Consider the following 25,849-nt stretch of genomic DNA (forward strand, 5'->3'; position numbering starts at 1 on the left):
CACATAGTTACATCCATTTTTTATATAATAATTTATATATTATAACGATTCAAAAATGTATTGTTTCTAATAGTTAGCTCCTCTAAAAACTCACAGGCTGTGTGTCTTGAAAGTCAAGTAGTAGTATAAGTCCTATTCCTATTATTGCAATTACAAATATCAATGTCCAAAAATGCCTGAAGTTCTTTTTTTCACTTACAGATACTCATCTCAGGTAAGTAAATAGAAACAAATGAAAAAGGAAGGATAATGGAGGCCTTGAAAGTAAAACGTAGACAAATTCACCAGTGTTCAGAAGCATATTTTTAAAGGACGCTCGACCCTAGCAATAAGAGCTAAATACGCGGTTCTGATTAGTTGAAGTTATCTGTTTCTCGCCACCTACCATAAATATAGCAGAAATGAACTACCTACTGCTGTCGGTCTTCATGGCCGAGACTGCTAGCACAACTAATTAGTAATTGTAATTACTTTTGGCGTGGGTTCAAACCCGGCTCAGAGAAACTTTTTTAATTCTTATATTTTATTTTTTATTAAGTTTCTATAACACTTTTTCCATTAAAATATGATAAATAATACTCAAAAAAGTGATTTACTTACGTTACGCGTGCAGTTTTGCTACATGAATCCATAGTATAGGTAGTAATAGTAGTAGTAGTAGTAGTAGTAACAATGAGTCAGAAGCCCAGCAGGGCTCGTTTTGTTCCAGCTTGACTAATTTAACCTCAGTTGCTTCAATTTTCTTCAATTCCAACAAAATGACAATTTTCTTCTATTACTATAGTGCACAATACATACACTAGAAGGTTTGGACAATCGCAAACTGCAACCAATCAGAAACGTGTAATTAGTTCTTATGGCTAGGGTCGAGGATGAAATAAAAATATACTATTCAGAAGATACTGTCTACAATGCAGTAAGTAGAGTGGGTCGGTAGATAAGAGTGGGTTGGTGGATCACAGTGGGTCGCAGTGGGTCACATACTGTTGACCGTCGACTCACTGATCCACTCAGAAAACTCGACCCACTGACCCACCGACCTACTCCAACTCTGATCTGAGGGTGGGGTACTTGGTTCGTTCCCAAGGCAAGTAAGCTTGAAGTGGACAACATCGTGCTCGTGGGTTTTCTCGGCACACTCCAATTTCCTCCCATTTTCTCCTTCTACTAATTTGCCCATCGTAATTCATTTGCTTTAATCATGGTCTTCCTGAACCTAACAGGCACAATTGTGGGACATTAAACGCAAGGATCACGAAATATCAAAAGTACTAATAACAGTGTCAGAAGTGCTTAAAAGACATGATTAGTTGCAACGAAACTTTGTGTAGGGATAATACGCAAAAAATAAACGAATAAGTGTTTTTTATTTATTTATTTATTTTCTGTGGAAAAAGTGGTTTTAGCGGACAAAAGTCCCCATCCACAATTTTGAAATCTGACGCCCGAAAATCAAAATGTGGATCAAAGCGAACGAAATTGTGCACAGATATTTTAGACCCGAAATGAGGTAATATGTGTTTCATATTTTTCTGGAAAAAACGGTTGGGTGGGCACGTATTCCGGAAAGCCTTTGATCATGAAATATCAAAATTGCTAATAACAGTATGTCAGAAGTGCCTAAAGGTCATGAAGAGTTGCAACGAAACTTTGTGTAGGGACAATACGCGAAAGGGAAACGAATATTGTTTTTTTTTTTCATTCATTTTCTGCGGAAAAACTGTTTTAGAGTGCAAAAACCCCTACCCAAAATTGTGAAAGTTGAAAGCGTAAAAGTAAGAAGTAGTAGACTGAAGTGAATGTAATTGTGCACAGATATTGTATGCATAAAATGAGGCAATATGTGTTTCATATTTTCTTTAATAATAATAATAATAAAAAAAAAAAAAAACCTTCCGAACCTTTGATTACGAATTATCTAAAGTGCTAATAAGTATACGTCAGAAGTGCCTAAAGAAATGGAAGATTGCAATGAAACCTGTAGGGACAATACGCAAAAAATAAGCAAACATGTATTTTTAGCTTGTGCGGAGAAACAGTGTTGGGGCCAAGGTCTCTTCCGCAAAAAGTAAATATTATCGCTGAAGTACGGGAAGCAGTGGATCGAAGCGATTGAAATTGTGCATAGATATTGTATATGTAAAATAAGGCAATTCGTGTTTCCCAATTGTCCCCATGTAATCTTTCGTAAATATATTGATATCACGAGTTACATTATAGTTACCACAGTCGTTGTGTAAAAAGTACTTGACGCTTCGTGAATACATCTGTTGACAGTGTGAAAATTACAAGGGGGATGAGAAGGAAATCCTCTATCCATCACGACTCTGGAGCTCACTAAAGAAATAATAAACACTTCTGACCAGAGTATATACACTTGTTTATTAAAAAACTAAATTCCAGTGTAACAGTTTCAACAACGTAACGTTGTCTTCATCAGACACCAACTCTGTGGTGAGTTGGTGTCTGATGAAGACAACGTTACGTTGTTGAAACTGTTACACTGGAATTTAGTTTTTTAATAAACAAGTGTATATACTCTGGTCAGAAGTGTTTATTATTTCTTTAAGGAAATCCTCTTTGGTAATACTGGATGTTACTATAACCAAAGGAGATTACTCCTTATTCCACTTCTATTAAGCGGCGAAAATCTGTCTCCAATATTAAGACCGATACCATATTTTTTTTAAAGCGATTTGGAGGCTGGCAGATTTGAGGCTTATTCTGAGGGATATCAATTTCATCTCATTTTCCTTTGTGGCAATCGGACACAATTCATTACATTTTTCCCCAAAAAACACATTTCATATCAGATTATTGGGGGCACAACCCATCAGTTCCAAGATTGGAAGGGACATGTTCTCCTCATCCCCCTGTGCCATTTGTGCCAGTGCTTGTATTACACACACTGTCAACAGATGTAGACATGAAGCATAAGAACATTTTTTACACAACGACTATGGTAACCATAATATAACTCGTGATATCAGTATATTTACGAAATATATTATATTTTGTTGTCAGTTACCATGAAATATTGAAAGATTTTACAACTGATTTGATTATTTCTATTGTTTTAATTCATTATAAACATATGGAGAACTAAAATTTTACTTGTAGCTACAAGTGGCTACTTTACTGGTTGAAGCATAAAACAAATAATAATAATAATAATAATAATAATAATAATAATAATAATAATAATAATAATAATAATAATAATAATAATAATAATAATAATAATAAAATTTTTAAATTTGCCCTAAAATTAGGCAAAACTTACAGATAAGTCGGGATTTCGGGAGGGTGTCTGGACCTCCAGGACACCTCTGCAACTACCAAAATTTTAAACCAAAGCGTTCCACTGAAGTTTCATGTAGAAAGTATTCTACTGTACGTTTTGAGGAAAACACCTGAATATCACTGAACAACAAGGTATATAATAAACTAACTTTTAGGATATGCAGAAGTAATTATAAAAGCTTAAAGCTTTGCTACAAAAATACCTACACAGACCATAATAAATTCAATGAGCTCCGAAATACAAAGTAACAAAATAGCGTATAAGATTCAGTCTACAAAGCAATTGTTACTTAAAGAATGGACATACACTATTTCGAGAATCGAGATAAAACGAGAAATATTTACGATACTTTTAATCTGGCCTCGATTTCCATCTCCAAAGCGAGACGATAATTTGAGTCAGCCTTGTCTCGTCTTGAATGTAAAATGTTAACTCTCGTCTCAATTTTGTTTATTTTGTATCAGAAACGAGATGAGAAATTCCTCTTCTCGCGAGCAACACTAAACAAAACCGAAATATTCTTGCCAAAGGTTACATTTCTGGTTGTAGTGTTATGCCCTGAGCGATAATAAGCTCCTAACTTTTAATCTTCTATGAGATAATAATAATTGTTATTAGTTTATTATTATTATTATTATTATTATTATTATTATTATTATTATTATTATTATTATTATTATTATTCCTGAAGATTTGACAGTTCAAGTATTGAAACATCCAAGTATTCAAATATCAGAAGAAAATAAAACGGGTGTTATCGCCGATCAATCGCCATCAAAAATCTAAAGTAAAAAAATGTACTGGTCGTTTGTGGATCCGATTTGATTCGACTACCTTCAGATTACTGCTCGCTCGCCTTGACCACTTAACCATGATTACTATGCAGCAATTGATTTGTCTTTAGTTTGTTTACGAGTATAATACATGCGCTGTATTTGATTCCAAATAAAGGAGTTTTGTATTTGGTTTTTAAAAAATCTGTAATGTTGATAATTTAGTGAATACAGTGATATAATGCCCTCCGAGTCAATTACATATTCCTGTGTTTTGCTAATCAATCTGACTATTAAGAAGCTACTGTTTTCAACAAACAGAAAAGGCTCTTTATTTAGGCGAGCCGAAAGAAGTAACGCTTTAGATGAGTGGTTAGAGTTTTAGTTTTCTAATCTGGCGGCCCGGGTTCGATTCCCGCCTTCCCCGTTATCTCTTTTTAAAATGTTTCATTTACAAGGCTGAGCTCCAGTTGGATGCTGCTAAATGAAAGATAATCTCCAGCAGAGAAATTCAGTTATGATGTAATCCTGAAAATAAAGGAAGGAAAATGAATGGAGAAAACGTGTTACAGAGTTAATTCTGTTAATGGTTCTATATTTGATATTATCCGTTAATTTCGTTCATTTTTAAGTTGTTTATTGACACTATATTCTCCCCTTTTCTCTTTGTGTCTCAATGTGTAAAATTTCGCAAATATTATACAAATCATGAACACTCAGTTTGTATTTGCAAGTTACCGGGAAATAAGCCTACTTTAATACGGATAAGTTCTTCTAACTCGTTTGAGTCTTATCGAATTTTTCATTTTTAATATTTACAAATAAATTACCAATAGTTAGCATTTTCAAAAATTATTTAACGAATAATGAAATCAACAATTTCTTCTTTCGTAGTAGTATTACGTACGAATCAGTAGCGCCGGAACCTAGGAGCTTACGCCCTGTTAGATCTCCAAAATTTCCATTGGGGGTTGGGTTCTTCCCTCCAAATGATCCATCCATACTTTTAATTGATTTTCAGGTAGGTTAATAGTTTCAAAACTCAGCGCAAAGCTTTGAGTTAGATAAAAAAAAATAACCTACCATATGTACGGCATAATCTATCCGTATATTATTTGATACGTGGATATGTATAGTTATTTGAACTAAGTACACTTGTTTATATAATCCTCATTTGAGTTAATTATAAGATTAAGTAAGTCCCTCGACTGTTATCTTCTCATCAGCGCCTCTGATACCCGTATATTTTTCAAGTGGCTTTGTATAGTTTGTGTTTATCATACAAACAAGAAGTACTGTGAGTACAAGCATCCAAAGACTCCCTTTTGTCATTTCGTCAGCCAGCGTTTCGCTCCACTTCTGCGCAAAAACACTCTTTACGATTTGTGCTTTTAACAGTTGGTGGCAACTTCACGCTGCTGTGCTAGCTACTACCAGGCGTAATTAATCTTGGAGCAGGCGTTAGTTGGGTTGCCTATCTCACGGATTTTGTACCTCAAGAATTTCTGTGGCCCGCTGTACACACAAAAACTTTGAAACAAGTCATGTCATGTGTGACGCTACATTACTAACGTCTAGTAAAATTTTTAATTCTTTGCCTGACATAATATATTTAATACACTGCCTACGAGTATATATATATATATATATATATATATATATATATATACGAGGTGTGTTCAAAAGTATCGAAGCTTTGGTTGGCAAAAATACATTTATTGATTTTGGTTGGCAAAAATACATTTGAAAATCCGATCCCAACACTAATCCCTTTCAAAGTAGGTTCCTTGGTAATGCACACGCTTCTTCCAACGTTCCCGCCATTGTTTGGAACACTTCCGGAACGCATTTTTTGAAATGGTGAGGAACCATGCCATTGCATTCTGCATTATGTCTTCCTTGGACTAAAATCGAATCCTTTTAGTGACATTTTCAGCTTGGGAAATAACCAAAAGTCACACGGAGGGTGATTAGGGAGCCTGACGACACACAGGAATTTGTGTTGGCGATAAAAGTCTGAACAAAATTTCGCAGGCATTCTCCTCATGCCCGAATTCTCGTTCAAAATTGAATGTACCGATTCGATTGAATGATTTCCGCTTAGGTATAGCCAAGCTTTTGGCAAAATTTGATGCAATATTTCTGTCATTTTACAAGAAACTGAAATTCGACGACTGTTTACTACACGTCTACATTCGTTGGTCGACTGCCAAACGACTGAAGGTTTCTGCGGACGAGAACAAAATCATGACTGCGCATGAGTGGCTCCTCTACATCTACACTGAAGAAAGTCGCAACGCGCTTTATTGGTTTACGCGGGAAAAAATAAGGTTCGATACTTTTTGAACGCATCCCGTATATATATGTATAAACTTCTAACCTGTTCAACATAAAGTCACTCCATGTATTCAGCAACCAGCTTGATATATTTCTTCCTGTCATGTTAAGCAAAATATCATCTGTTGCTCCCTAAAATACAGAAGAGAATAGAGCAATTTATTCGAGTCTTTTATTACAAATAACTGATGTAAATGTTGCTAACAAGAATTTTCAACAACGTTACTGAATATATATTAGTTCATATTTAATAGTTACTTATTTTACTAATTACTCATTATAAATGAAACATCTATATATTAACACTTTCGGAAGTTGTGAAATATATGTACATAATATGTGTGAAAATATTGTATGTATGTGTACTTTTTTCACACATTGTATCTACAGATAAACTATCTCATCAATGAGAACTATACTCTATATGCTTAAACTAGCTGAAATACCCATTCTTCGCATGGGGGCTGTATTTAGAAGTCAACGCCTATGGGAATATCATCACTCATCAGCGACCGCTAAAACTATGGATTTGACACTAATATCGGTCATTTGGGATTATTCCCTGATCCGCGACACCGATGAAAACACATTAGGCAAGAAAAGAAAAGAATGGCTGTGTTGAGTGACTGGGTGAATATATATGGATTGCAAGCATGTCTGACCAATAAAAGTGAAATAACCGAGTGCTGTCAGGTTCTTCAGTACACAATATAAACTTATTTATGATTTTAGCAGAAACTAGAGAAATCTTAAAACCGTATTTGAGCAAGATTTTACAAAAAGCAGATAAGGTCAGACTCCTAACCACGGGAATTTATGGTAGATTTTTTGATGCAAGGAAATTTTCTCAGATTTCACTTGGTATTTTCTCTTCCTTATTTTTATAGCAGCCATAAGAGAATTTGATCTTTCTGTATTGTTTCTATTCTACACTCTTTTTGTTTACTTACTTATTTTCCTGTTTCCAAGGAAGCTTCTACTTCAGCCTAGAAATCATTAGGATTAGGAATTTGATCTCCGGGCTTTCGGTATCTATGACCATGTCAGTCCGTCACTTATGAGGGATGACTCCCTCGGCGATCACACTATCTGAGAAAAGGGAAGGAAGAAAGCGGCCTGGGATCTTTATGTTAGGTACGGCATTTGCTTGGTGTAAATGAGGAAACCCCAGGTAAACCTCACTTAGGATGGTTAGTCTGAAAAACCTTTTACACTTTTTTAACCGAGTATCCCCACCGGGAATCGAACCCGGGATCGGTCGCACCGAAGGTGTTATCGACTACGCTACGCGGGACCATCCTAAAGGTCATAACTCAGTCATATGAGCTTTATTGTTCCTCTGACAAGTCGTCAAGGCTTTGCTTTCCGCCTGAAAAACGTGTGCTGAAGAAAAAGAAAAGGTTGCGAACCGTATGGTCTTTTCCTACAATGGTTAGTAACAAATCTGTTAATAAACTTTAAAGTGGTACGGTCCGAAAAGTTCAGTCCACTATTGATTTCGCTCAACTGTGAAAGAGAGATTCTGATGAATGTAATGTAATTTATTGAACAAACATGAAACTGTGCATTCTTCTGGTATAAAGTCAATGTCTATACACATTTAAAGTTATGGATGAATCATGATACTGGTAATTTTAAAAATTTAACTTCAGAAAGGCTTAAACCAATATTCGTTAAAAACAGGAAGAATGGGTTATTCATGAATAGACTATGTACTGTATGTACACTCACGTCCAAAATTATTGTCTCATGTTTATAAATGTTGTTCTAAAAATATAACTTGATAACGAATTCACCCAGTATTTCTTATAACGTTAGTATGTGTATAATCGGCAAACACATGTATGTGACAAATTTTACGTCAAAAGAGCAGTAAATAAGAAAAATAAAATGAAGATAAAACTTTGTTCAACATTTAGCAACATTTTGTTTTTCTCATTCTAATTTTCGTATTTATAATTATTTTCGTATGAAATTACCACAAATATACATTTTCCGATTATACACCTAATAAAAGTATTAAAAGTACCCTACAAAATCATTATCAAATTGTATTCTTACAAGAAGACAGTTATAGATATGCGACATGAGTTGACATGAGTGTACCTAATAAAATGGTCCACTTTTTATTTTTCTCTTATTATGGATACATGCTAGTAGTGCACTAAAAATTGTCGAAAACTATTCTGTTTTTTTTTTTTTTTCTTTCTTTCTTCGCGAGCAATTTAAGTACACTATGCTCCTAATTTGAAATTAAAACCAGTGGTCACTGTTAAACTATATATAAAACGTGAAATACGCACAAAAAACTTTTTTTTTTTAAGTTTAATGTCCCAAAATTATGCACCGAGGCTAAACGAAACAGTGATGATGAAATGAATGATAATGGTCGAATAATGAAAGTGGAAGGAAACGGGAGAACCCCAAGAAAATAAGTATACATGGTGACTGTTCACCACAAAGTCACTTGGCAAGGCTCAGGGACCCCATGCGCCAGAAGTAAGTGCTCTACGATAACACTGATCTTCGAATTGGTAATAGAGCTTCCTCGTGGCTAAGTGGTTAGCGTACGGGCTTCTGCCGTGGGGGGACCCGATTTCGTTTCCCGACGGGATCCCACGTTTAGCTGTAGGTCCCACGTCTCATATAGCCTCGCTGCTGAATGGGAAGCTAAACTTAAAATCAAATAAAACTGAATCGAATTGGTAGTAGTTAATGTATAAGTATACTTTTAAAAATAGTTGAAAAAGCACGCAGTTTGCTTCAGCCACGATTTTACACAGGTGGGAAGCATGATAATTCAGTGGTAGAGCGCTCGCCTCTGGTACGAAGAGTCCCTGGATCGGTTCCAGGCCATATGTGAACAGCATCATATCTATGAGTTCTTTCGAGTTTCTCCTGTTTCCTCCTGCAGTATCTGTCATTGACTATGTTAAACTTTTGTCCATGATTGTACTTTTAGTTGATTATTTCTCAAAATGACTTGCAAACGATGGTGAAAGGAAACCATGGCTATTTCAAGACTCATTTATGACTAACTTAAGAATTCTTTATCTGTAAGAACTCCTTTGTAATTCTGTCTTTGAATTTGTTTCCATGTGCCGAAGTCAACTATGAAGTATGATCAAAAAGTATGGTGAATAACTGAAGACTCACTGTAATTGCCATCTTGAAATTGTTTCACTTATTTTATTTTTTTAAATACGTTTATACTTTAGTTAGATTTTCATACTTCGTTATATGCTAGGTTGTATTTCTAAGCAATAGTGTTTTCTATTTTGTAACGTTTGGGCACAATTTACTATCTATTGTCTCTGCTCTTGCAGCAACTACTGGTTTTGGCACTTACATTGTTTTCTACAAGTCTTCAATTTAGGTTTATTAGAAACAAAGTCATGGAATTTGATTTAATCTCCTTCAAAGTACTGTCCTAGGCTAGCAATGCGCTTATTCCAACGACTGAATCCATTACTGGAAACTTTTCTGGAAGGCTTCTTTTGGAAGGGTTATCAGTTGCAAACTAAATACATGGAAGTGCGTCGGGACCGTAATACGGCAAATTGTGGAGGCGTTAAAATATTAAATAATACTTTTGATAAAGTGGATACTTTCAAATATTTAGGATCAATATTAACAGATGAAAATCATATTCACGAAGAAATTAAATGTCGACTAAAAGCAGGGAATTCGTGTTACTATTCGGTTCAAAATCTCTTGTCGTCGCGAATTCTGTCGAAGAATTTGAAGCTTAAAATATATAAAACGATAATCATGCCTGTTGTTCTGTATGGTTGCGAAACATGGTCACTTAGTCTGAGGGAAGAACATAGACTGAAAGTATTTGAGAACAAGATCCTGAGAAGAATATTCGGACCCAAGAGGAACGAGAATGGGGAATGGCGGAAACTTCATAACGAGGAACTACATAGTTTATACGGTTTACCCAACATTGTTAGGGTCGTCAAGTCTAGGAGGCTTAGATGGGCGGGTCATGTAGCTAGAATGGAAGAAAGTAGAAACGCTTTCAAAGTCTTGACTGGAAGACCCATAGGAAAATGACCATTAGGAAGACCTAGGCGCAGATGGGAGGATAATATTAAGATGGATCTCGCAGAGATAGGAATACAAAGTAGAAAATGGATGCAATTAGCTAAGGATAGAAATCAGTGGAGAGCTTTTGTGAACGCGGCACTGAACCTGCGGGTTCCATCGGCCATAGAGTTAGTTAGTTAGTTATCAGTTGCTTTGTCGTGGTCCTCTCGATGTCAAGAATGGTGTGAAAACGTTTTCCTTTAAGCATGGTTTTAATTTTTGGGAAGAGCCAGAAGTCGCATGATGCTATATATGGGGAGCACAGCGAATGTCGACAGACAGGAATATTTTTTCCGTCAAAATATCGCAGATCCATAGCAAGGTGTGGGACGGTGCGTTTTCGTGGTAAAGAAGGAAGCCATTTGTTAATTTAATCAACAGTGAAAATGGTTTTCAGAGACCCATACGAGATGTTTAGTTCTTCAGAAAGCTCTCGATAATTCGCCTGTTTGAACAAATCTTTGTGCCACTTTTTGCACATTTTTATCTGCTTTTGACGTCGAAGGATGTCTCGATCATTGCTGGTTTTCAATCGATACCTTGCTGCTTTTGAATCGCTGATACCACTTGTAAACAGTCTTCAATGCCACAGTTTCATCGCCATTCACTGATTTTGACATTTCGTGAGTTTCTTTGGCACTTTTTTGCAGCTTAGAACAAAACTTAATGTTAGCGTGCGACAGATACTCTTAACACGTCCTCACTCTTCTGCCTCTGGAAGCCAACTAACATGTCACAATTCGTTCGAACTCGACACCGACTGTACCAAAAGCTTAGGCTACCGGTTTTACTAGTTGAAATGAATACAGCAATGATAGATGGCACTGTACAACTACATTCACCGTACTTTTTGATCACACCTTGTACCTTACACAACGCCATCTTGTAAGTTCACACATTGACAAACCTGATGATACACGCATATTCCTGTAGGTACACGTATCTACTATTTGTACCATGAGCTCAGCAAATGCATGACCAATTCTTACCAGTTTACCAATTCTTTCTAGATCATTCACTTTCATATTCTAGCTTATAGTGCATAATCATGGAATGTGAAACTTAAAGATTTCTTTTCTTTCTTCTATACAGCTGGCCAACTCAAGCAGCATAGACGTGTACATGTCAATGACATATATATTGGGAGCTTTCAACATGAGATTTTTATTTTCGCTACACGTTCTTCACTTTACGTTTACAACATATGTATGTGTAATTTGCGTACAACTTTTCTTCGTTCCATTAATGTGATGTTTAATAGTGAAAATAAAACGGGCTCCAGTGTTGAACCTTATGGAGCTCCACGTGTAACTACAAATTCTTCCGACAAATATCTACATTTTATAGTCAAACCATTTATTTCTACAGCACACTACAGCAGATAAGATTTAGGCCATATCACTACAATGTGTCTAATTCTACAAGATTACAAAAATAAAAAAATACTTATAATCGTACACAGTAAAAAACCTTTCTAATATCTACAGAACCTCATGTCCAGTATAGGTTCTTATTTAAGATTAATGATGTAGTTCAGGAAACGATAAATTGCTGTTTTGGTACATTCTTCCTAGAAGAAATTACATTAAGAAATAGAAATAGTTCTTCTAATATCATAAATAGAAACAATTGTTCTATTCGTTTCCATGTACGTTTCTTCCTTAGGATGAGTTTTCAATTCGTGTCTATTTTTCTCACATATCTTGTACGTAGTTAAGCATAGTATAAAATCTGTTATCTGTAAGTCTAAATATATACTGAATTTGTCTAACCTCAGTCTGTGGAGGAATCGGACTTTTCTCCTCTTTCGAACATCTCATGAATCCAGTTTTACAAGAACAAGGTTTTTCTTTATCAAGTCCGGTTTCGTTGGAGTACATCAACCGACTTCTATTGGCAGGGAGGCACGTGCTGAAAGAAAATAAATAAATAAATAAATAAATAAATAAATAAATAAAAATAAAAATAAAAAATAAAGTACTTTACTCAAACTCACATAATACCAGATGATTACACATTACATATTAAAATCAAAAGTTTTAGATATAAATCTCACAGTTTGCGTTCATTTACGTCTGAACCTCGTGTAGTCAGATTTTTTAGTATTAATAAAGGTCTATCAGTAAGTGCTGTCCTTTTTTAGTAACACTAAATTCTATTCCCTTCCATACATTAATAATTTCTGTATTAGCATCATATGTCATGTATTTTTATTCTATGAATACTGAATGATTTTAAAAATGGTACTGGATTTTTTTTCTACATTACTCACAGGATCTGTGATCCTATCAGATATCTTCGAGTACCCAGACAATCAGAAGGCAGTGGATTGTTAAAGAAGGTCATATGAAAGTGTACCATAGAGAACAAAATTGCCAATGACTATTCTTTACGACTGTTAATGAGATGTTTACAAGGAGTCTACAGGAATCACTGCATTAAAAGTCTAGTGAAAAGTCCTGAGACGCTAAGTGATCGGAACCTAACGAAATATTTTTCTTTCAAGCCATTACAGAGTGTCTACTGGAATACCAGAAAGTAAATTCGTGACTTTTTCATGACTTTTCATGACCTTTTTGTTCAAATTTTTATGACCATAGCGATAAAAATTTACCATTAGTAATAATAAACCCCTACCATCAGTGGTGCATCGGTTAAGATGAAGATCACATTATGTTCTTATTTGTCTAATGTACATAATGTCGATTAGCTGACAACTAATTTTAAAATGCAAGAGCAATTTAAAAGGCTGTAAACAAATTTTTAATTGCGGTTCAAGTATGGGTTTAAGGCTTACCAGATTCTATAGATTTAAGAAAATCTTGTGAACAGTCCCGTTACATTCAGCTAGTTTTTTTATCTGTATTTTATGTACTCTGAATTCTAAATTTATAATTTTCGTTTACAAGAAAAGACTGATTACGTAAATATACAATTCTTTTCCATCGTGTCATATTTGAAATTAGCGTACATAAATATACTGATAACACCTACTGAATTTGTTCATAATGGAACCTTCATCCTGGATGGGGTCTGATGCCTTCTTTCTTCTCTTTTTTCAAGGGTACTTTTACAAATATTTTTTTCCCACAGTCTGCATACTAGTATCACATCAAAACTTAAAAAGTTAACACAAAAATAGACATCTTGATTGAATATCACAAGTTCAACTTCTTTTTCAATGAGTTAATTTGAACATCAATTCCATCAAGTTCTGAAGTTACTGAGTCACTGAGAGCTTTACGTTTCAGTTCCAAACATTTTAAGTCTTTCAACATGGTGCGTTTTGCTTTCTCTTGTTCTTCGTAGGTGTCTTTTTGCCTTTTGAGGACTTCTCGCCTTCGTGACGATGCATTTCGCACAGATAGTATCAAAGGCTTTGTGACTGCAACGGCCTTCACACCACCTGCTGCTTGGATTCCACCATACACTGACCGCTGAGCAATGAGAGAGTCTTCTGCCAGATTCTCTACAAGGCATTCCTTGTTGACAGAGAAGCACCTTTCTACTGCAGCATTATCATGAAATAAGATCAGAAGTTGCTTGAAGAATTTCAGTGTAGCTGGTTCAACAAGGCTGGTTTCGGTGATCAGCTTCATTAAGTACTGGTCAAGTTTATAATCTTTCCTGGAGAAAGCTTTTAAAGCTTCTTTCACCTTGCTTTTTTCACAGAAGCAAATGTAGTTGTTTTTTTTACCAGATCAGCAACTTCAGGAGCCATGTACTTCTTATCCACAAATTCTTCCAGGGCTGAATTCACACGTGAAGAACGGAGGTCCTCATTCAACATCACTTCAGGATCCAAGCAAGTTGCGCCTCTAACAAGCTTCATCTTGAGGGGGCATTTAACACTCAACTTTGTAAACATAGTAACTTAAAACGTTCTGCAGTCATTCCTGAACTGTAGTACATCAGCTTCTTTCAAATTGTTGCATGCATTTTTTGCTCCAAATCCAATATCAATATCACGGGCCGACTTCAAATTACTTTCTTTGGAGATGTCTAGTTTCATTAACTTTGGAGGACTTGTCATTTCTGCCATCACATTTTCCCTCACAAAACGATCAGCCACTTTCACAACAGGGAAAAGAGTTCTTGGTACATGAATGGTAGCAGACAGTCATTAGATTGAAACAGTGTCAGAAATGGTTCCAGCATAACGGACACAGACAGTAAAAAATTTAGCTTCGCACTAAGGAGTTTATCTTTCAGGAACTCTTGCACCTTTCCAAAGTTCTTTGATGCAGGTGGATTTTTTTCTACGCTTTTTACATACTTTTTTAATGCACCAAGAACTTCAATGGCTCGCTGGAAAACATCAGAGTTTTGTGTCCACCTGATTACGCAGAATTTCTTCGGAAACTTTGTTGATCCAGAATAATGAATAAAATCAGCTCTTCTGCTGGGAAAGTCCTTAAAGAGATAATAAGCTGAGCGACAAAATGTGTGCATTTCCCATCCAGTTTTTTCATGAGCAGTTTTGTGTGCAATGTACAAGTCCCTGTGTCAAGCATTTCAGGATTGTCTGGAGATAATTCATCCTTCAACATGTTCTTCATATCTGTCAAAAATCGGTGGTTGACATTTGGACCATTCATAGAAATTTGGATTATGTTGTTGAGAGAAAGTCCAAAATTCCCCAAAGCTATTCTAAATGCTTCACTTAAATCCACAGCCGTTGAGTGTCCAAGAAAGGCAGACGTCAAATAGCTTGTTGATACAGAATTTGCGTCACTGTTCCAATACCGAAGAACAATATCCATTTGTCCTCGCTGAGCCACTTTATTTAGAATCTCATCAAATGATACGGCGTACCATAAAGAAGTTTTAACTTCACGAACAACCAAATTCTGGAAGTAGTGACCTAAACCATAGGTTATCATGTATGCTAGCTTATGTTTTTGCATATCGAATTTCTGAGCTATGGCGCTATCACTAAACATAACAAAAAACAAGTCCGATGCAGCGGCTACACTGCGATCTGATGAATGACTAGAAACTTTGAATAATGCCCACAAAATTTCAGCTTTTGTTACTTCATCACCAATCATGAATTGCTTGATGCTTGAGTTATGCATAGAAGTTGCACAACCAGCAGATGCAGTGCTCAGTTCTACATCATGTGATTCTCTTCCTGGTAATGAAACAGAGCTGCTGGTTGCAGCTTCAGCAGAGTCCTTAAAAGGTAATAATCTCTGCTTGCCTGTCACCAAAGAAGAAGCAAGTTCACAGTGCTTTTTGCCCTTAGCATGCAATTTAACTGAAGCAATGCCACTAAACTAACATCAAACGTTGAACTGCAGGCAGATAAAGATGCTTTGTATTTGTCGTCTGTCACTGGTCGTAGCCACAATTTCCATAATGGGTCAGCATTGAACCACGCCTCACTAAATTTGCACTTTCCAGACAATATTAAACTCCAATCTGAAAGTAAAAGAAAAACTATTGGCAGGTATTTGATCCGATGGTTCCTGGACATGGTGAACCCATGATAGTTTGCCATTGCCTTAAATGGGATGATGATGATGTACTAAGGACGGGACCTACAGCTTATCGTGGGATCCGAACCACTTCTGTCCCCAACGGGAATCGAACGCGAGACCCCTTGATTACAAGGCAACGAACTTAACCACTCATCCACAGGGGGTACTTTCTTTCAATACTGGGATGTAATTTATTCAAGTAGGGTTTAATTTACTGTCTCGAGAAAATGCACACTATTAATTCTTAATCAATCGTTATGCCATTTGAATTTCTTAAATATTTACTCTTATCATTGTAATAGTAAAATATGGAATTTAAAAAAAAAAGAAAAAACAGGCAGTGTTTTTGACATTGTTTATTTTGAACTTATCACATAATTAAAGATCATAGTGAGTTTAGTAAAAAACATTTCATAAAGCTTTATATGTAAAAAATTATATTAGTTTACATAGAGTCTGGATACTTTCATATACTTTTAAGCTAGTCATATACTTTTAAGCTCTTTCCAAAGTATTCATAATTTTAGGGGTCGCTGAGATAAATAGTGACATTTTAATCCAATTCAACTTCAAGGTCATACTCCACTCTCTAGGAGTGAGGTTGGGAGGGGGGCGAGATTTTAAAAGTAAAGAAAAACGACCGATATTAGTGTTAAATTCATAGTTTTCGAGGTCTCGGAGTTTAACGATATCAGTTTTCATGATGTTCAAGTTCATCGTCACCCCTCGGGGTGGGGGTAGGAGAGGATGACTTTTTCAGATAAGATAGCTAATTAGTAACTACTGTAATTAGAGCGAATTAAAAACATTAACATATTTTCTCGTGCTTGCACGGAACTATGCGGGTTGCTAGTCTTAAATATCACTTATTGTGAATCTTAAAGAAAGAATCTAAAATTCTGCCGCCTTGTGCTCGAGCACAGAATAGCACTTACCTAAATACGGGCCTGCTCTTACCAGTGAATCACTCTATACTGTATTTGAAGTTTTAATTCTGAGTATAATTATCCAGCTAGCAGAAATTTGTCTGAAATTAAGCACTCAGAGAACTGCCCAAAGACAAAACAAATTATAAAAGAAATTCGTTTTAAAAAAATAGATCATCAAATTTAAAATCTGCAAACTCAAACGAATAATATTATTTGCATAAGTCTAAAGGCCCAAAAATACACAATTTACATTTCTTAGAAGTAAAGAAATAGCAGATCAGAAAGTTGGACAGTAAAAAATTGTTACTATATTACAGAGACTAGAAGATGAAATGGGGAGCAGCTAGGAAGACAGTGAAGTACCAGTTAGCCAGCACTAACTGGTGGGGGAAATTCTCACAATTACTGATCTGCTACAACTGTTTCAGTACATGCAGTATGAGGTATAAAAGTATGAAGTATAAAAATATACTCTGAGATTTCAGATTTTCATGAGCAGTTGGGTAAATAAAGGACTTTTTCATGGCTTTCATGACTTTCATGACCAGTAGACACCCTGCATTACGTATAGTCACATTACACATAGCAATTGATTATAGATACATGGAAACATCAGCAGCAAAGTTATTTGTCCCCGTCATGATAAGGACAATATCGACACATGTAGCTTATTAAAAAAATATTCTTTAAAAAAATATAGTTTAAATCAGGTGTGCACTTAGAAAATTTTGTTGGGAGAAGTCCAAATGTTTGGGGGAGGGGGCACAAGATACTACGTCTATATGATATTGTACCAGTGTTATTCTGCACCCGTAAAGACGATAAGTAATTGCTAATTACTGCTATCTACATTCTCAGTAAAATTATAAAACTAGCTTTTCTTAATGAGGAAAAAAGACAATACAGAGGAAGTGTTAATCAAATCTTTACGAAATGACTTAGCAGACATCCTGTAGAATTAGATCTATATATAACACATACGCTAGATTAGGATTATCTACAGCAGTGGTTCCCAAAGTGGGGTCCGCGGGAACTAGCCAGGGGGACCGCAATAGCTAAGAATTGAAATGTGTTTTAATAAAATGGAACTCTCAGCTGTTATGCAAGAAGAAGTATTTTTAAGATTAAAAAACTGCAGCTGTGGGTACTACGAGTACAGAACAATAACTATTCGTCGTTTCCAGTGCTGAAGGATTTCATTGATTCTTCAGGTGAAGAAAAAAAAAAAAAACTCTGCTGAAATGCACAAAACATTTGTAGAATACTTGAGAGCATTAGCCACAAATTTTCGAGAATATTTCCCTGTCCCACAACCTGGTAATGGCTGGGCTGAAAATTCTTTCACTAATGTAGAAATCCATGACATACCAGGTATAAATCTCTCTAACACAGAACAAGAACAGCTGTTAGAACTATCCTGCAATACTTTATGGAGAAACGTTTTCAAAGAAAATGAACTTTGTAACTTTTGGTTGCGTGTGCGCTGTGAGTATGAAAGAGTTCTCTTAAAAGGCATTCCAACATTTGATGCCTTTTCCTACCACTTACTTATGTGAGCAGACCTTTTCTGCTCTTTGCGGTATTAAAACCTTAAAGCGAAATCGTCTTAATGTGGAATCGGACCTAAGATTGATGGTGACAAAAGTTATTCCAGATTTCAATGCAATTATGGAAAAACATAAACCCCACATTTTGAGACTATTATTTATCAAGTAGATTTCCTTTAAAACAAACAAACACAAACACACACACACAAATAATCAGTCTTGAAGATAACTATATTTTCAGTTGAAATTTCGTTCATTAGGAAACAATCCATGTGCCTTTAAAATAAATTACTTGTTGCATTATTTTTCTTGATCTTTTTCTTGTCAGTAGTAATTCTAATTAGTTTAATTTTGTAATACCATGTGAAATTTCAGATAGCATTGCAAGGGTGTCCGCAGATATCTTTCCGAATAAACAGGAAGTCCGCGTTATCGGAAAGTTTGATAACCATTGATCTACAGTACCATACACTTCTGGTCAATTATTAGCAGACGATACAGAATGTAATATTTGGTAACTTCAGTCAAGAACATACAGAAAGGAAACAAAAACAAAGATGACCACAACAAAATAATAACAACACACATACACAATCTGTCCAGTGAGAAGGGTGACTAATAAGAAATGAACGACAAATCATGCTGATTGGAGAATTACAATACTGTTTATCTAAAATAGACATCTTGTGAGCCAATTCATGCCCTGAAGCGGTTGTAGAACTTCGTGAAGCAATTTTGCTACTCCTGTTTCGGGATTCGCAGTCGAAGCCTTTTGAGTGTGTGGGCTCGAAAACCCTTCCTTTCAACGGAAATTTCAATTCCGGAGATAGCCGGAAGTCGTATGGAGCCAAAAATGGAGAGTATGGGAGGGGTTGTGATGATCGAACGCACGATCTCTTTTTTAGTCAAAAACTTGTATACCATTCTGCTCTTGTGCAGGGGTGCATTGTTGTGCAACAGAGATCAAGAGCCTTGTTGTTGAGCCCAAGTCTAACTCTACAAATCCTGATCAATAGGCGTTGTAAAACACCCACGTAATACTTGGCGTTTACAGTGTGATCTGGAGCGATTTCCTTCTAGATGGTGCCCTTGGAATCAAAGAAAACATGAGCAGATTTTAAATTTGTTTTTTCTGCATGCACTTTCTTCGGTTATGGAGTCCCTTGATCCTTCCATTCCGAGTTCTGATGCTATGTGAGGGGTTCGTACTGAAAGCACCATGTTTCATCACCTGTTAGAGTGTTTGATATGAATCCTGTAACCATATCAGCTACTTATTTCATGTTTGTTCGATACTTCGTTCCTCAATGTTTCTATTCGTCACAGACTCGTGTGGCACAAAGTCGCGCGAAGACCTTTCATTAGCCCCAATTTTTGGTTGAAATGAAATGCACAATAGTCTTTCGACCACAATGAAGTTTTGCATACTACTTAAACACGTTCATACGCTCCATGCCGCACTATTGTAAACAATTTAATCATACGAAACGACCCTGTTGCACTTGTACCCAATTCGGAACAGGACACGTAGCTCCATTTCTCCCATTTTGACCAACGTTTAACAAGTATTGTTAGTCACACGATCCATACGCATCGACTGTCGTTGCTAGCGCTTTGCAACTTCGATGGAAGATAGTAAAAATGTGTCACTAATAGTACCGGCACATATAATTCCCCATAGATTCGTTGGTGGTTTCGTGGCATAAAATCAGTCACCTTTCTCCTGGACAGACTGTGTATATAATTTTCCACTTACCTGGTGTCAGATATACATTTTGTGCCTAGGCTAATAGATCCTAGAAACTCATCTTCATATTTTACAGACAAATTATGTTCTCTATAATTATTGCTGAAGAAAATATAGTTTGGAGAGCCATAAATCCATGGATTAAGTACTAACGGCGGAGGATTCGTGAAATAAATTGGCAGAAATTTGGTCAACAATAGGCAAACACAAACAAACAAAGCCGGCAGTATAAGCTGAAAGAAATAATAATTACACAAATTTTGTTAAGTGATACAGTACGAAATTTATTGCATATCTAAAGAAGATTCCTTTACGCTTTTGTTCTATGGAATATCTGAAAACAGTTTCAAAAGCTTTTTGTCTTCATCATCAATGCCTTAGAAAATAACTTACGCTACAAGGATTATATTGAGAAGTGTTTCTGTCTTGTAGAAACAATATGAGTCAGTACAAGGTACTAGTCTTTTTCTTTTGACTCGTGTAATGTATAAAATATATAACTTCACGAATTTTAAATAATTGGAATACAAATTATCATTTGCATGAATACTACTAATAATTAGTAAAAGAAAGTGTATTCTTTCCCAATGGCGCTTGTATACAAAATCTTGGCTGAAGTCAAAGAAAATAAAGTTATCAGGAAACCAGATGTTTACTTTCACCAAATTAATGATACGAAAAACGTAGAGTAATCACTTTTGATTATTTTGACTTTTTCAGATAATAATTAAAAATATGTAGATTCAAGTGTCAATGTTGCAAACTCCGGTGTATATATATATATATATATATATATATATATATATATATATATATATATATATATATATATATTTGAATTAACACATTTGAAGGACGAAAAATTGCTATTTTAATTTGCTGTTAGTTATTTGCTAAGGTACTCATGATGAAGGTAGAAAGCCTTTGGAATTGTACGTAAATTTTCCCTAAACAGAAGCTTAAAGTGAGTCTTTCTTCAACTAAGAATAGTTATACTTTTAAAAATCAATATACATACTCGTTAGACCGAATTAATTGATTTACTTTCACAATTAGTAGTGAAAGTGAAGGATAGTCTTAAAAAAAAAAAAGTACATTAAGCGAAACTGTGGTTATATTTCTTCACTTTTTTATCTTTTACTTAATCATAAAGAAAATTTTAAGTTATCTGCTCAGTGATAGAGCGTTCATCTCCGGTGTTTGGGGTCCCTGGTTCGATTCCAGCTCGTGCCGTGTGGACTTTGTGGTGGACAAACAACGTGCTTGTGTGTTTTCTTGGGGTTCTCCCGTTTCCTCCCACTTTCTTCATTCCACCATTTCACTCATCTCTCATCATTACCGTCTCCTTTAGCCTAACTCGCATAATCGTGGGACGTAAAACTTAAAGATTTCATTTCATTTATCTTCTTGCCTGTTGTTCTCGTCTTGTGTGTATTCATGTCAAAGCAATGTAGAATCTCAGAAAACATAAACTACATGGCTTTCTTATGAAGAATCGTCAAAGGTTCATCGAGCGAATCTATAAAACTTGTCGTTTAGAATATATAAGCTGCCGCTAACCCCAAGCAGTGTGCTGTTAAAAGTCCCATCACGGCAAAATTAAAATACCGCTAATTTTACAGTAATTGTGTGATATTTTCAAATAGATAAAATATAATTGAAATGTGGAACAAGAGCTTGCTATACAATATTATTTTACATTTGATATCGTTATGACGACTCACTTATCTGTTTACGATTTCCAGCCATTTAGAAAATTGGCATTTATTTTCGCGTTTATAAATAGGTGCAAATTGAAAGCTACTAGGTGACTCGTGATAATGATAACGGTACCTCATGTAAAATAATATTGTCTCGTGCGCTCTTGTTCCACATTTCGATTATCTTTTATCTATTTGAAGATATCGCATAACTACTGTAAAATTAGCGGTATTTTAATTTCGCAGTGATTAAGCCTCTTAATCAGATATTACTTAACTTCAAGCTATTATTACTTATGAATACTACTTCCAAGACACGGAGGTCAAACTAGTAAAGCTGAACGATATGGACATTCAATAAATCTTTACATGCATATCCTCCTCAACAGTTCTGTTATTACCTCTTCATTCACATACACTCGTTTATTCACCAATCAACAATCCGAGCTCCCTGGTTCGTCCCACGAAGCATTTACAGGGTGTCTTCTAAAATTCCAAAATGAAATTTCGTGACCTTTTCTTTACCGAACCATAAAATTTCGTAACATCCAAAAACAAATAACAGTACCTATATTCTTTAACCCTTGTCTTTATATTATCTCTACTTTCAGAGGCTGTTCCCTGGAGTGATAAAAACTTGGTGTTTTCTCACAACACTTTCAGTATATTCACTGTGTACATAATCTGTTTTCTGCGCTAACTAACCAACAGCAAACATTCACAAATTAAATAATCTTAAAATTACATATCTAAATACACATAAATTGGCAAATCCTTAGCAATCCTTTTAAAAATATCACATTGATTGTAAACTGTTGCACTGATGGATTCTCTCTCTCTTTTAAGATGGCTAATACTGTTTTACCCTTTTTCGAGCTTTTTCGATCTCCTTCTCAAGTGCTTCAACTTTTCGCGGCAGTTGAATACACTGGTTAGATGCATAGGTAGTTTCGGCAATGTGATGCGATGCGATTTGCGTCGCCACTGTTCAATGATGCCAGTTGAAGGACAATCTCAAGAGCAAATTTGGATGCGAATTAGGCCGAACTTTCATGCATGCGATACAAGCGTGCTTTGCTTGCGATTTGGTAAATCTAAAGCCGACCAGAGCCATTTTTGGCGGTGAATTTTAACACTTTATAGAACAAAATTTTCCAGTCTCTACTTATATTTGTACAGAAAAAAAAAAAAAAAAAAAAAGTGACCCAAAAGCTAAATTTCATTACTTTTTCTTGAACGTTTTCTGATTTCGTGCCTTTCGTGACCGATAGACACCCTAATTTAAAGTTGAACTATAACACTGCAGTATTTCCTTAATCACCCTCTCATAGTTATATGATTATCGTAGTCTACTGTAGGTCCACGTCTTATACAGCTTTGTTGCTGAAACCGATCCTAAATTCTAAATAAACAACTTACCGTGCTTACAATATTTTCTGAAAATATAAATACACAGTTACTTACTTCAGCACAAAATGTCTTCTTGTTTCGTTTTCTTCTATGAAAACGTTTGGCTTGTAAAGCAAGAAACTGTCTCCAATGGAGTCTTTTACTAGTAACACTTGCTTTTTCTGCATGAATCACCGTTGTTCGCTTGCTGCATAAGCCAAAGAGCTTAAGTTTTCTCACTTCCATTTTCACAGGTATAGTAATTCTGGAATCTAAAATAAATACAAGAGCCAGTCAAACGAAACTCATAAAAAAAAAAGAAAAAAGAGAAAAAAGGAAGAAGGTTTGACATAAATACTCTTAAAAGTGGAAATATATTTTTTCCATTATGATACTACCACGTGATGGACAACTCTAGCTGAATGAGTGGTACCAATGCAACTCTTTTTCCCTCATATACGCATTACGATTAGTAATTACATTTCTGGTCTTTCGGCATCTATGGCATCCCGTTACGTATGACTGATGACGTTTCTCGGTGATCACACTACTCGGGAAATTGGGGAAGAAGAAAGGAATGGGGAAGGGAAGAAGTAGTCTGAAACCATCGTATAAAGTACCATCCCGGCAGTTGCCTAGTGTGAATGAGAAAAATCCAAGAAAACCTCACTCAAGATGGCTGGCTAATACACTTTTTCGATCGAATGTTCCCACCGGGAACCAAACCAGGGACCGTTCGCACCAAAGGCGAAAGCATCAGTGACTACGCTACGCGGGGCCATCCTTTATACATGAAAATCGAATGACTGACTGAAGCCGGATGGGCCATGAATTCTGAATGGTGTGACGTTGGATATGTGTAGCATCACGATCATCAGGAAGAGGGCTCTCGTTAGGAGACCACACATCTTGGTCTTGATCTCCAGCCCCAATGGTGCTGATGAAATGGTAACATCGATGATCCCACACATTTTAGGAATTTCTGTAAGTACGTGTTCAGTTGAAAAGAAAAAAAAAATGAAATCCTTGAGTTTTACGTCCCACGATTATGCCGGTTAGGCTAGAGGAGACGGTGATGATGAGAAACGAAGAAAGTGGGAGGAAAAGGGAGAACCCATGCACACGGTGTTTGTCCACCACAAAATTTACTTGGGGCGAGCTAGCATCGAACCAGGGACCCCATGTACCAGAGGTGAACGCTCTACCACTGAGCCACCGCGGCCCCCCTACAAGTTTTATTTGAATGCCCCTCATATGCATTGAATAGCATAAAATGTATGCATAGTATATGTACATTTATATTTGGGATTTTTTTTTAAATTCTACATAAAGACAGTTCAAAAGAAAATAAGTACCTACCTCACGTTCAGAAGCTCTACATCCTTATCTCTAAGGACAATTATGCACGAGCGATTTACACAGGCAATTATAATTTGTTAAGTGGATCAGTGTTCATGTTAAAAACTACAAAAATGTAAGAAATTCAAAGAACGAAATACTACTGGAACTAAATCGAGAATCGAACTCAGGTCTCTGGTTTACCATGCTGGTGTGTTAAACATTAAGCTACTTAGACAATACGTAGAAAGTAGTTTAATGTAAAAGGTATCCCAAAAAGAACGCAACTTTTGACATGCTCGCCATTTCTGTTCTAGTAAGTTGGCAGCACTGAACGTTACACGATTTTTATCTGTTGTCTTTGTGATTAGTGGTCTTTGTGATTAAACAGCACATAATCGTCATCTATTTTCTGTACAGATAGGAATGGAGCGATTCACGACGGAACAGTGTGTTGTCCTAGTGAAAATTTATTACATACGAGGGTTGGAACTTAAATAGTGGCAACACTGCTGTGGAGACACTATGCAATGAAATGTACTAGTGGCGCTGATAGCGCACGTTGTTAACATACCTACCTAACCTCTGAGCAAATAGACTCGCCCGTCGCACGTCACCGGCAGGCACACAACCTTGGTAAGCACACTCACTTGTGAACGAGCGGTCTAACGTAAAGGTGTCACTATGTTTTCGAAACAGGAACAACGGAGTTGGATCAAGATTGAATGTGCCAGAGGTCGTACAGCACGACAGTGTCATCAAGGGCTTCAAGAGGCGTGTGGGGAATCGGCATTGCTGTACAGAACAGTGGCACGGTGAGTAAAAGCCTTCAACGAAGGTCGGCAAACTGTGGCAGACATGCATCGGGCAGGTCGTCCTAGCGTCTCTGAAGAAGAAGTACAAGCTGTTGCCGCGCGACGCCTGATGATTCGTGAGCTCGCCCACGAAACCGGATTAGTGCATACGACTGTGCTTCGCAACCTCAAGGAACGCCTGGGCATGCGCAAAATTGCATCACGATGGGTTCCTTTACGTTAGAATGCTCGCTCACAAGTGACTGTACTTCCCTCGCTTGTGCGCCTGCCGGTGACGTGCGATGAGCGAGTCTATTTGCTCGGAGGTTAGGTAGGTTTGTCAACAACGTGCGCTATCAGCGCCACTAGTACATTTCATTGCATAGTGTCTCCACAGCAGTGTTGCCACTATTCCC

The 25,849-nt window shown here is 36.2% G+C and overlaps 1 protein-coding gene across 1 annotated transcript in view; it reads right to left on the reverse strand.

The window, feature by feature from the left end:
* The window catches only part of LOC145672047 (phospholipid-transporting ATPase ABCA1-like), a 242,611-nt gene that overhangs the window by 68,166 nt on the left and 148,596 nt on the right, over positions 1–25,849 (reverse strand). The window contains exons 27-30 of the mRNA XM_081741259.1: positions 23,377–23,573; positions 20,222–20,445; positions 12,279–12,417; positions 6,458–6,546 (exon numbers count right to left, since the gene is read on the reverse strand). Of these exons, the coding sequence (XP_081597385.1) occupies positions 6,458–6,546; positions 12,279–12,417; positions 20,222–20,445; positions 23,377–23,573 (649 nt within the window). The remainder of the gene's footprint in view (positions 1–6,457; positions 6,547–12,278; positions 12,418–20,221; positions 20,446–23,376; positions 23,574–25,849) is intronic.

Source organism: Thermobia domestica, chromosome 15, assembly GCF_964235325.1.
Source record: "Thermobia domestica chromosome 15, izTheDome1.hap1.1, whole genome shotgun sequence".
Lineage (NCBI taxonomy): Eukaryota > Metazoa > Arthropoda > Insecta > Zygentoma > Lepismatidae > Thermobia > Thermobia domestica.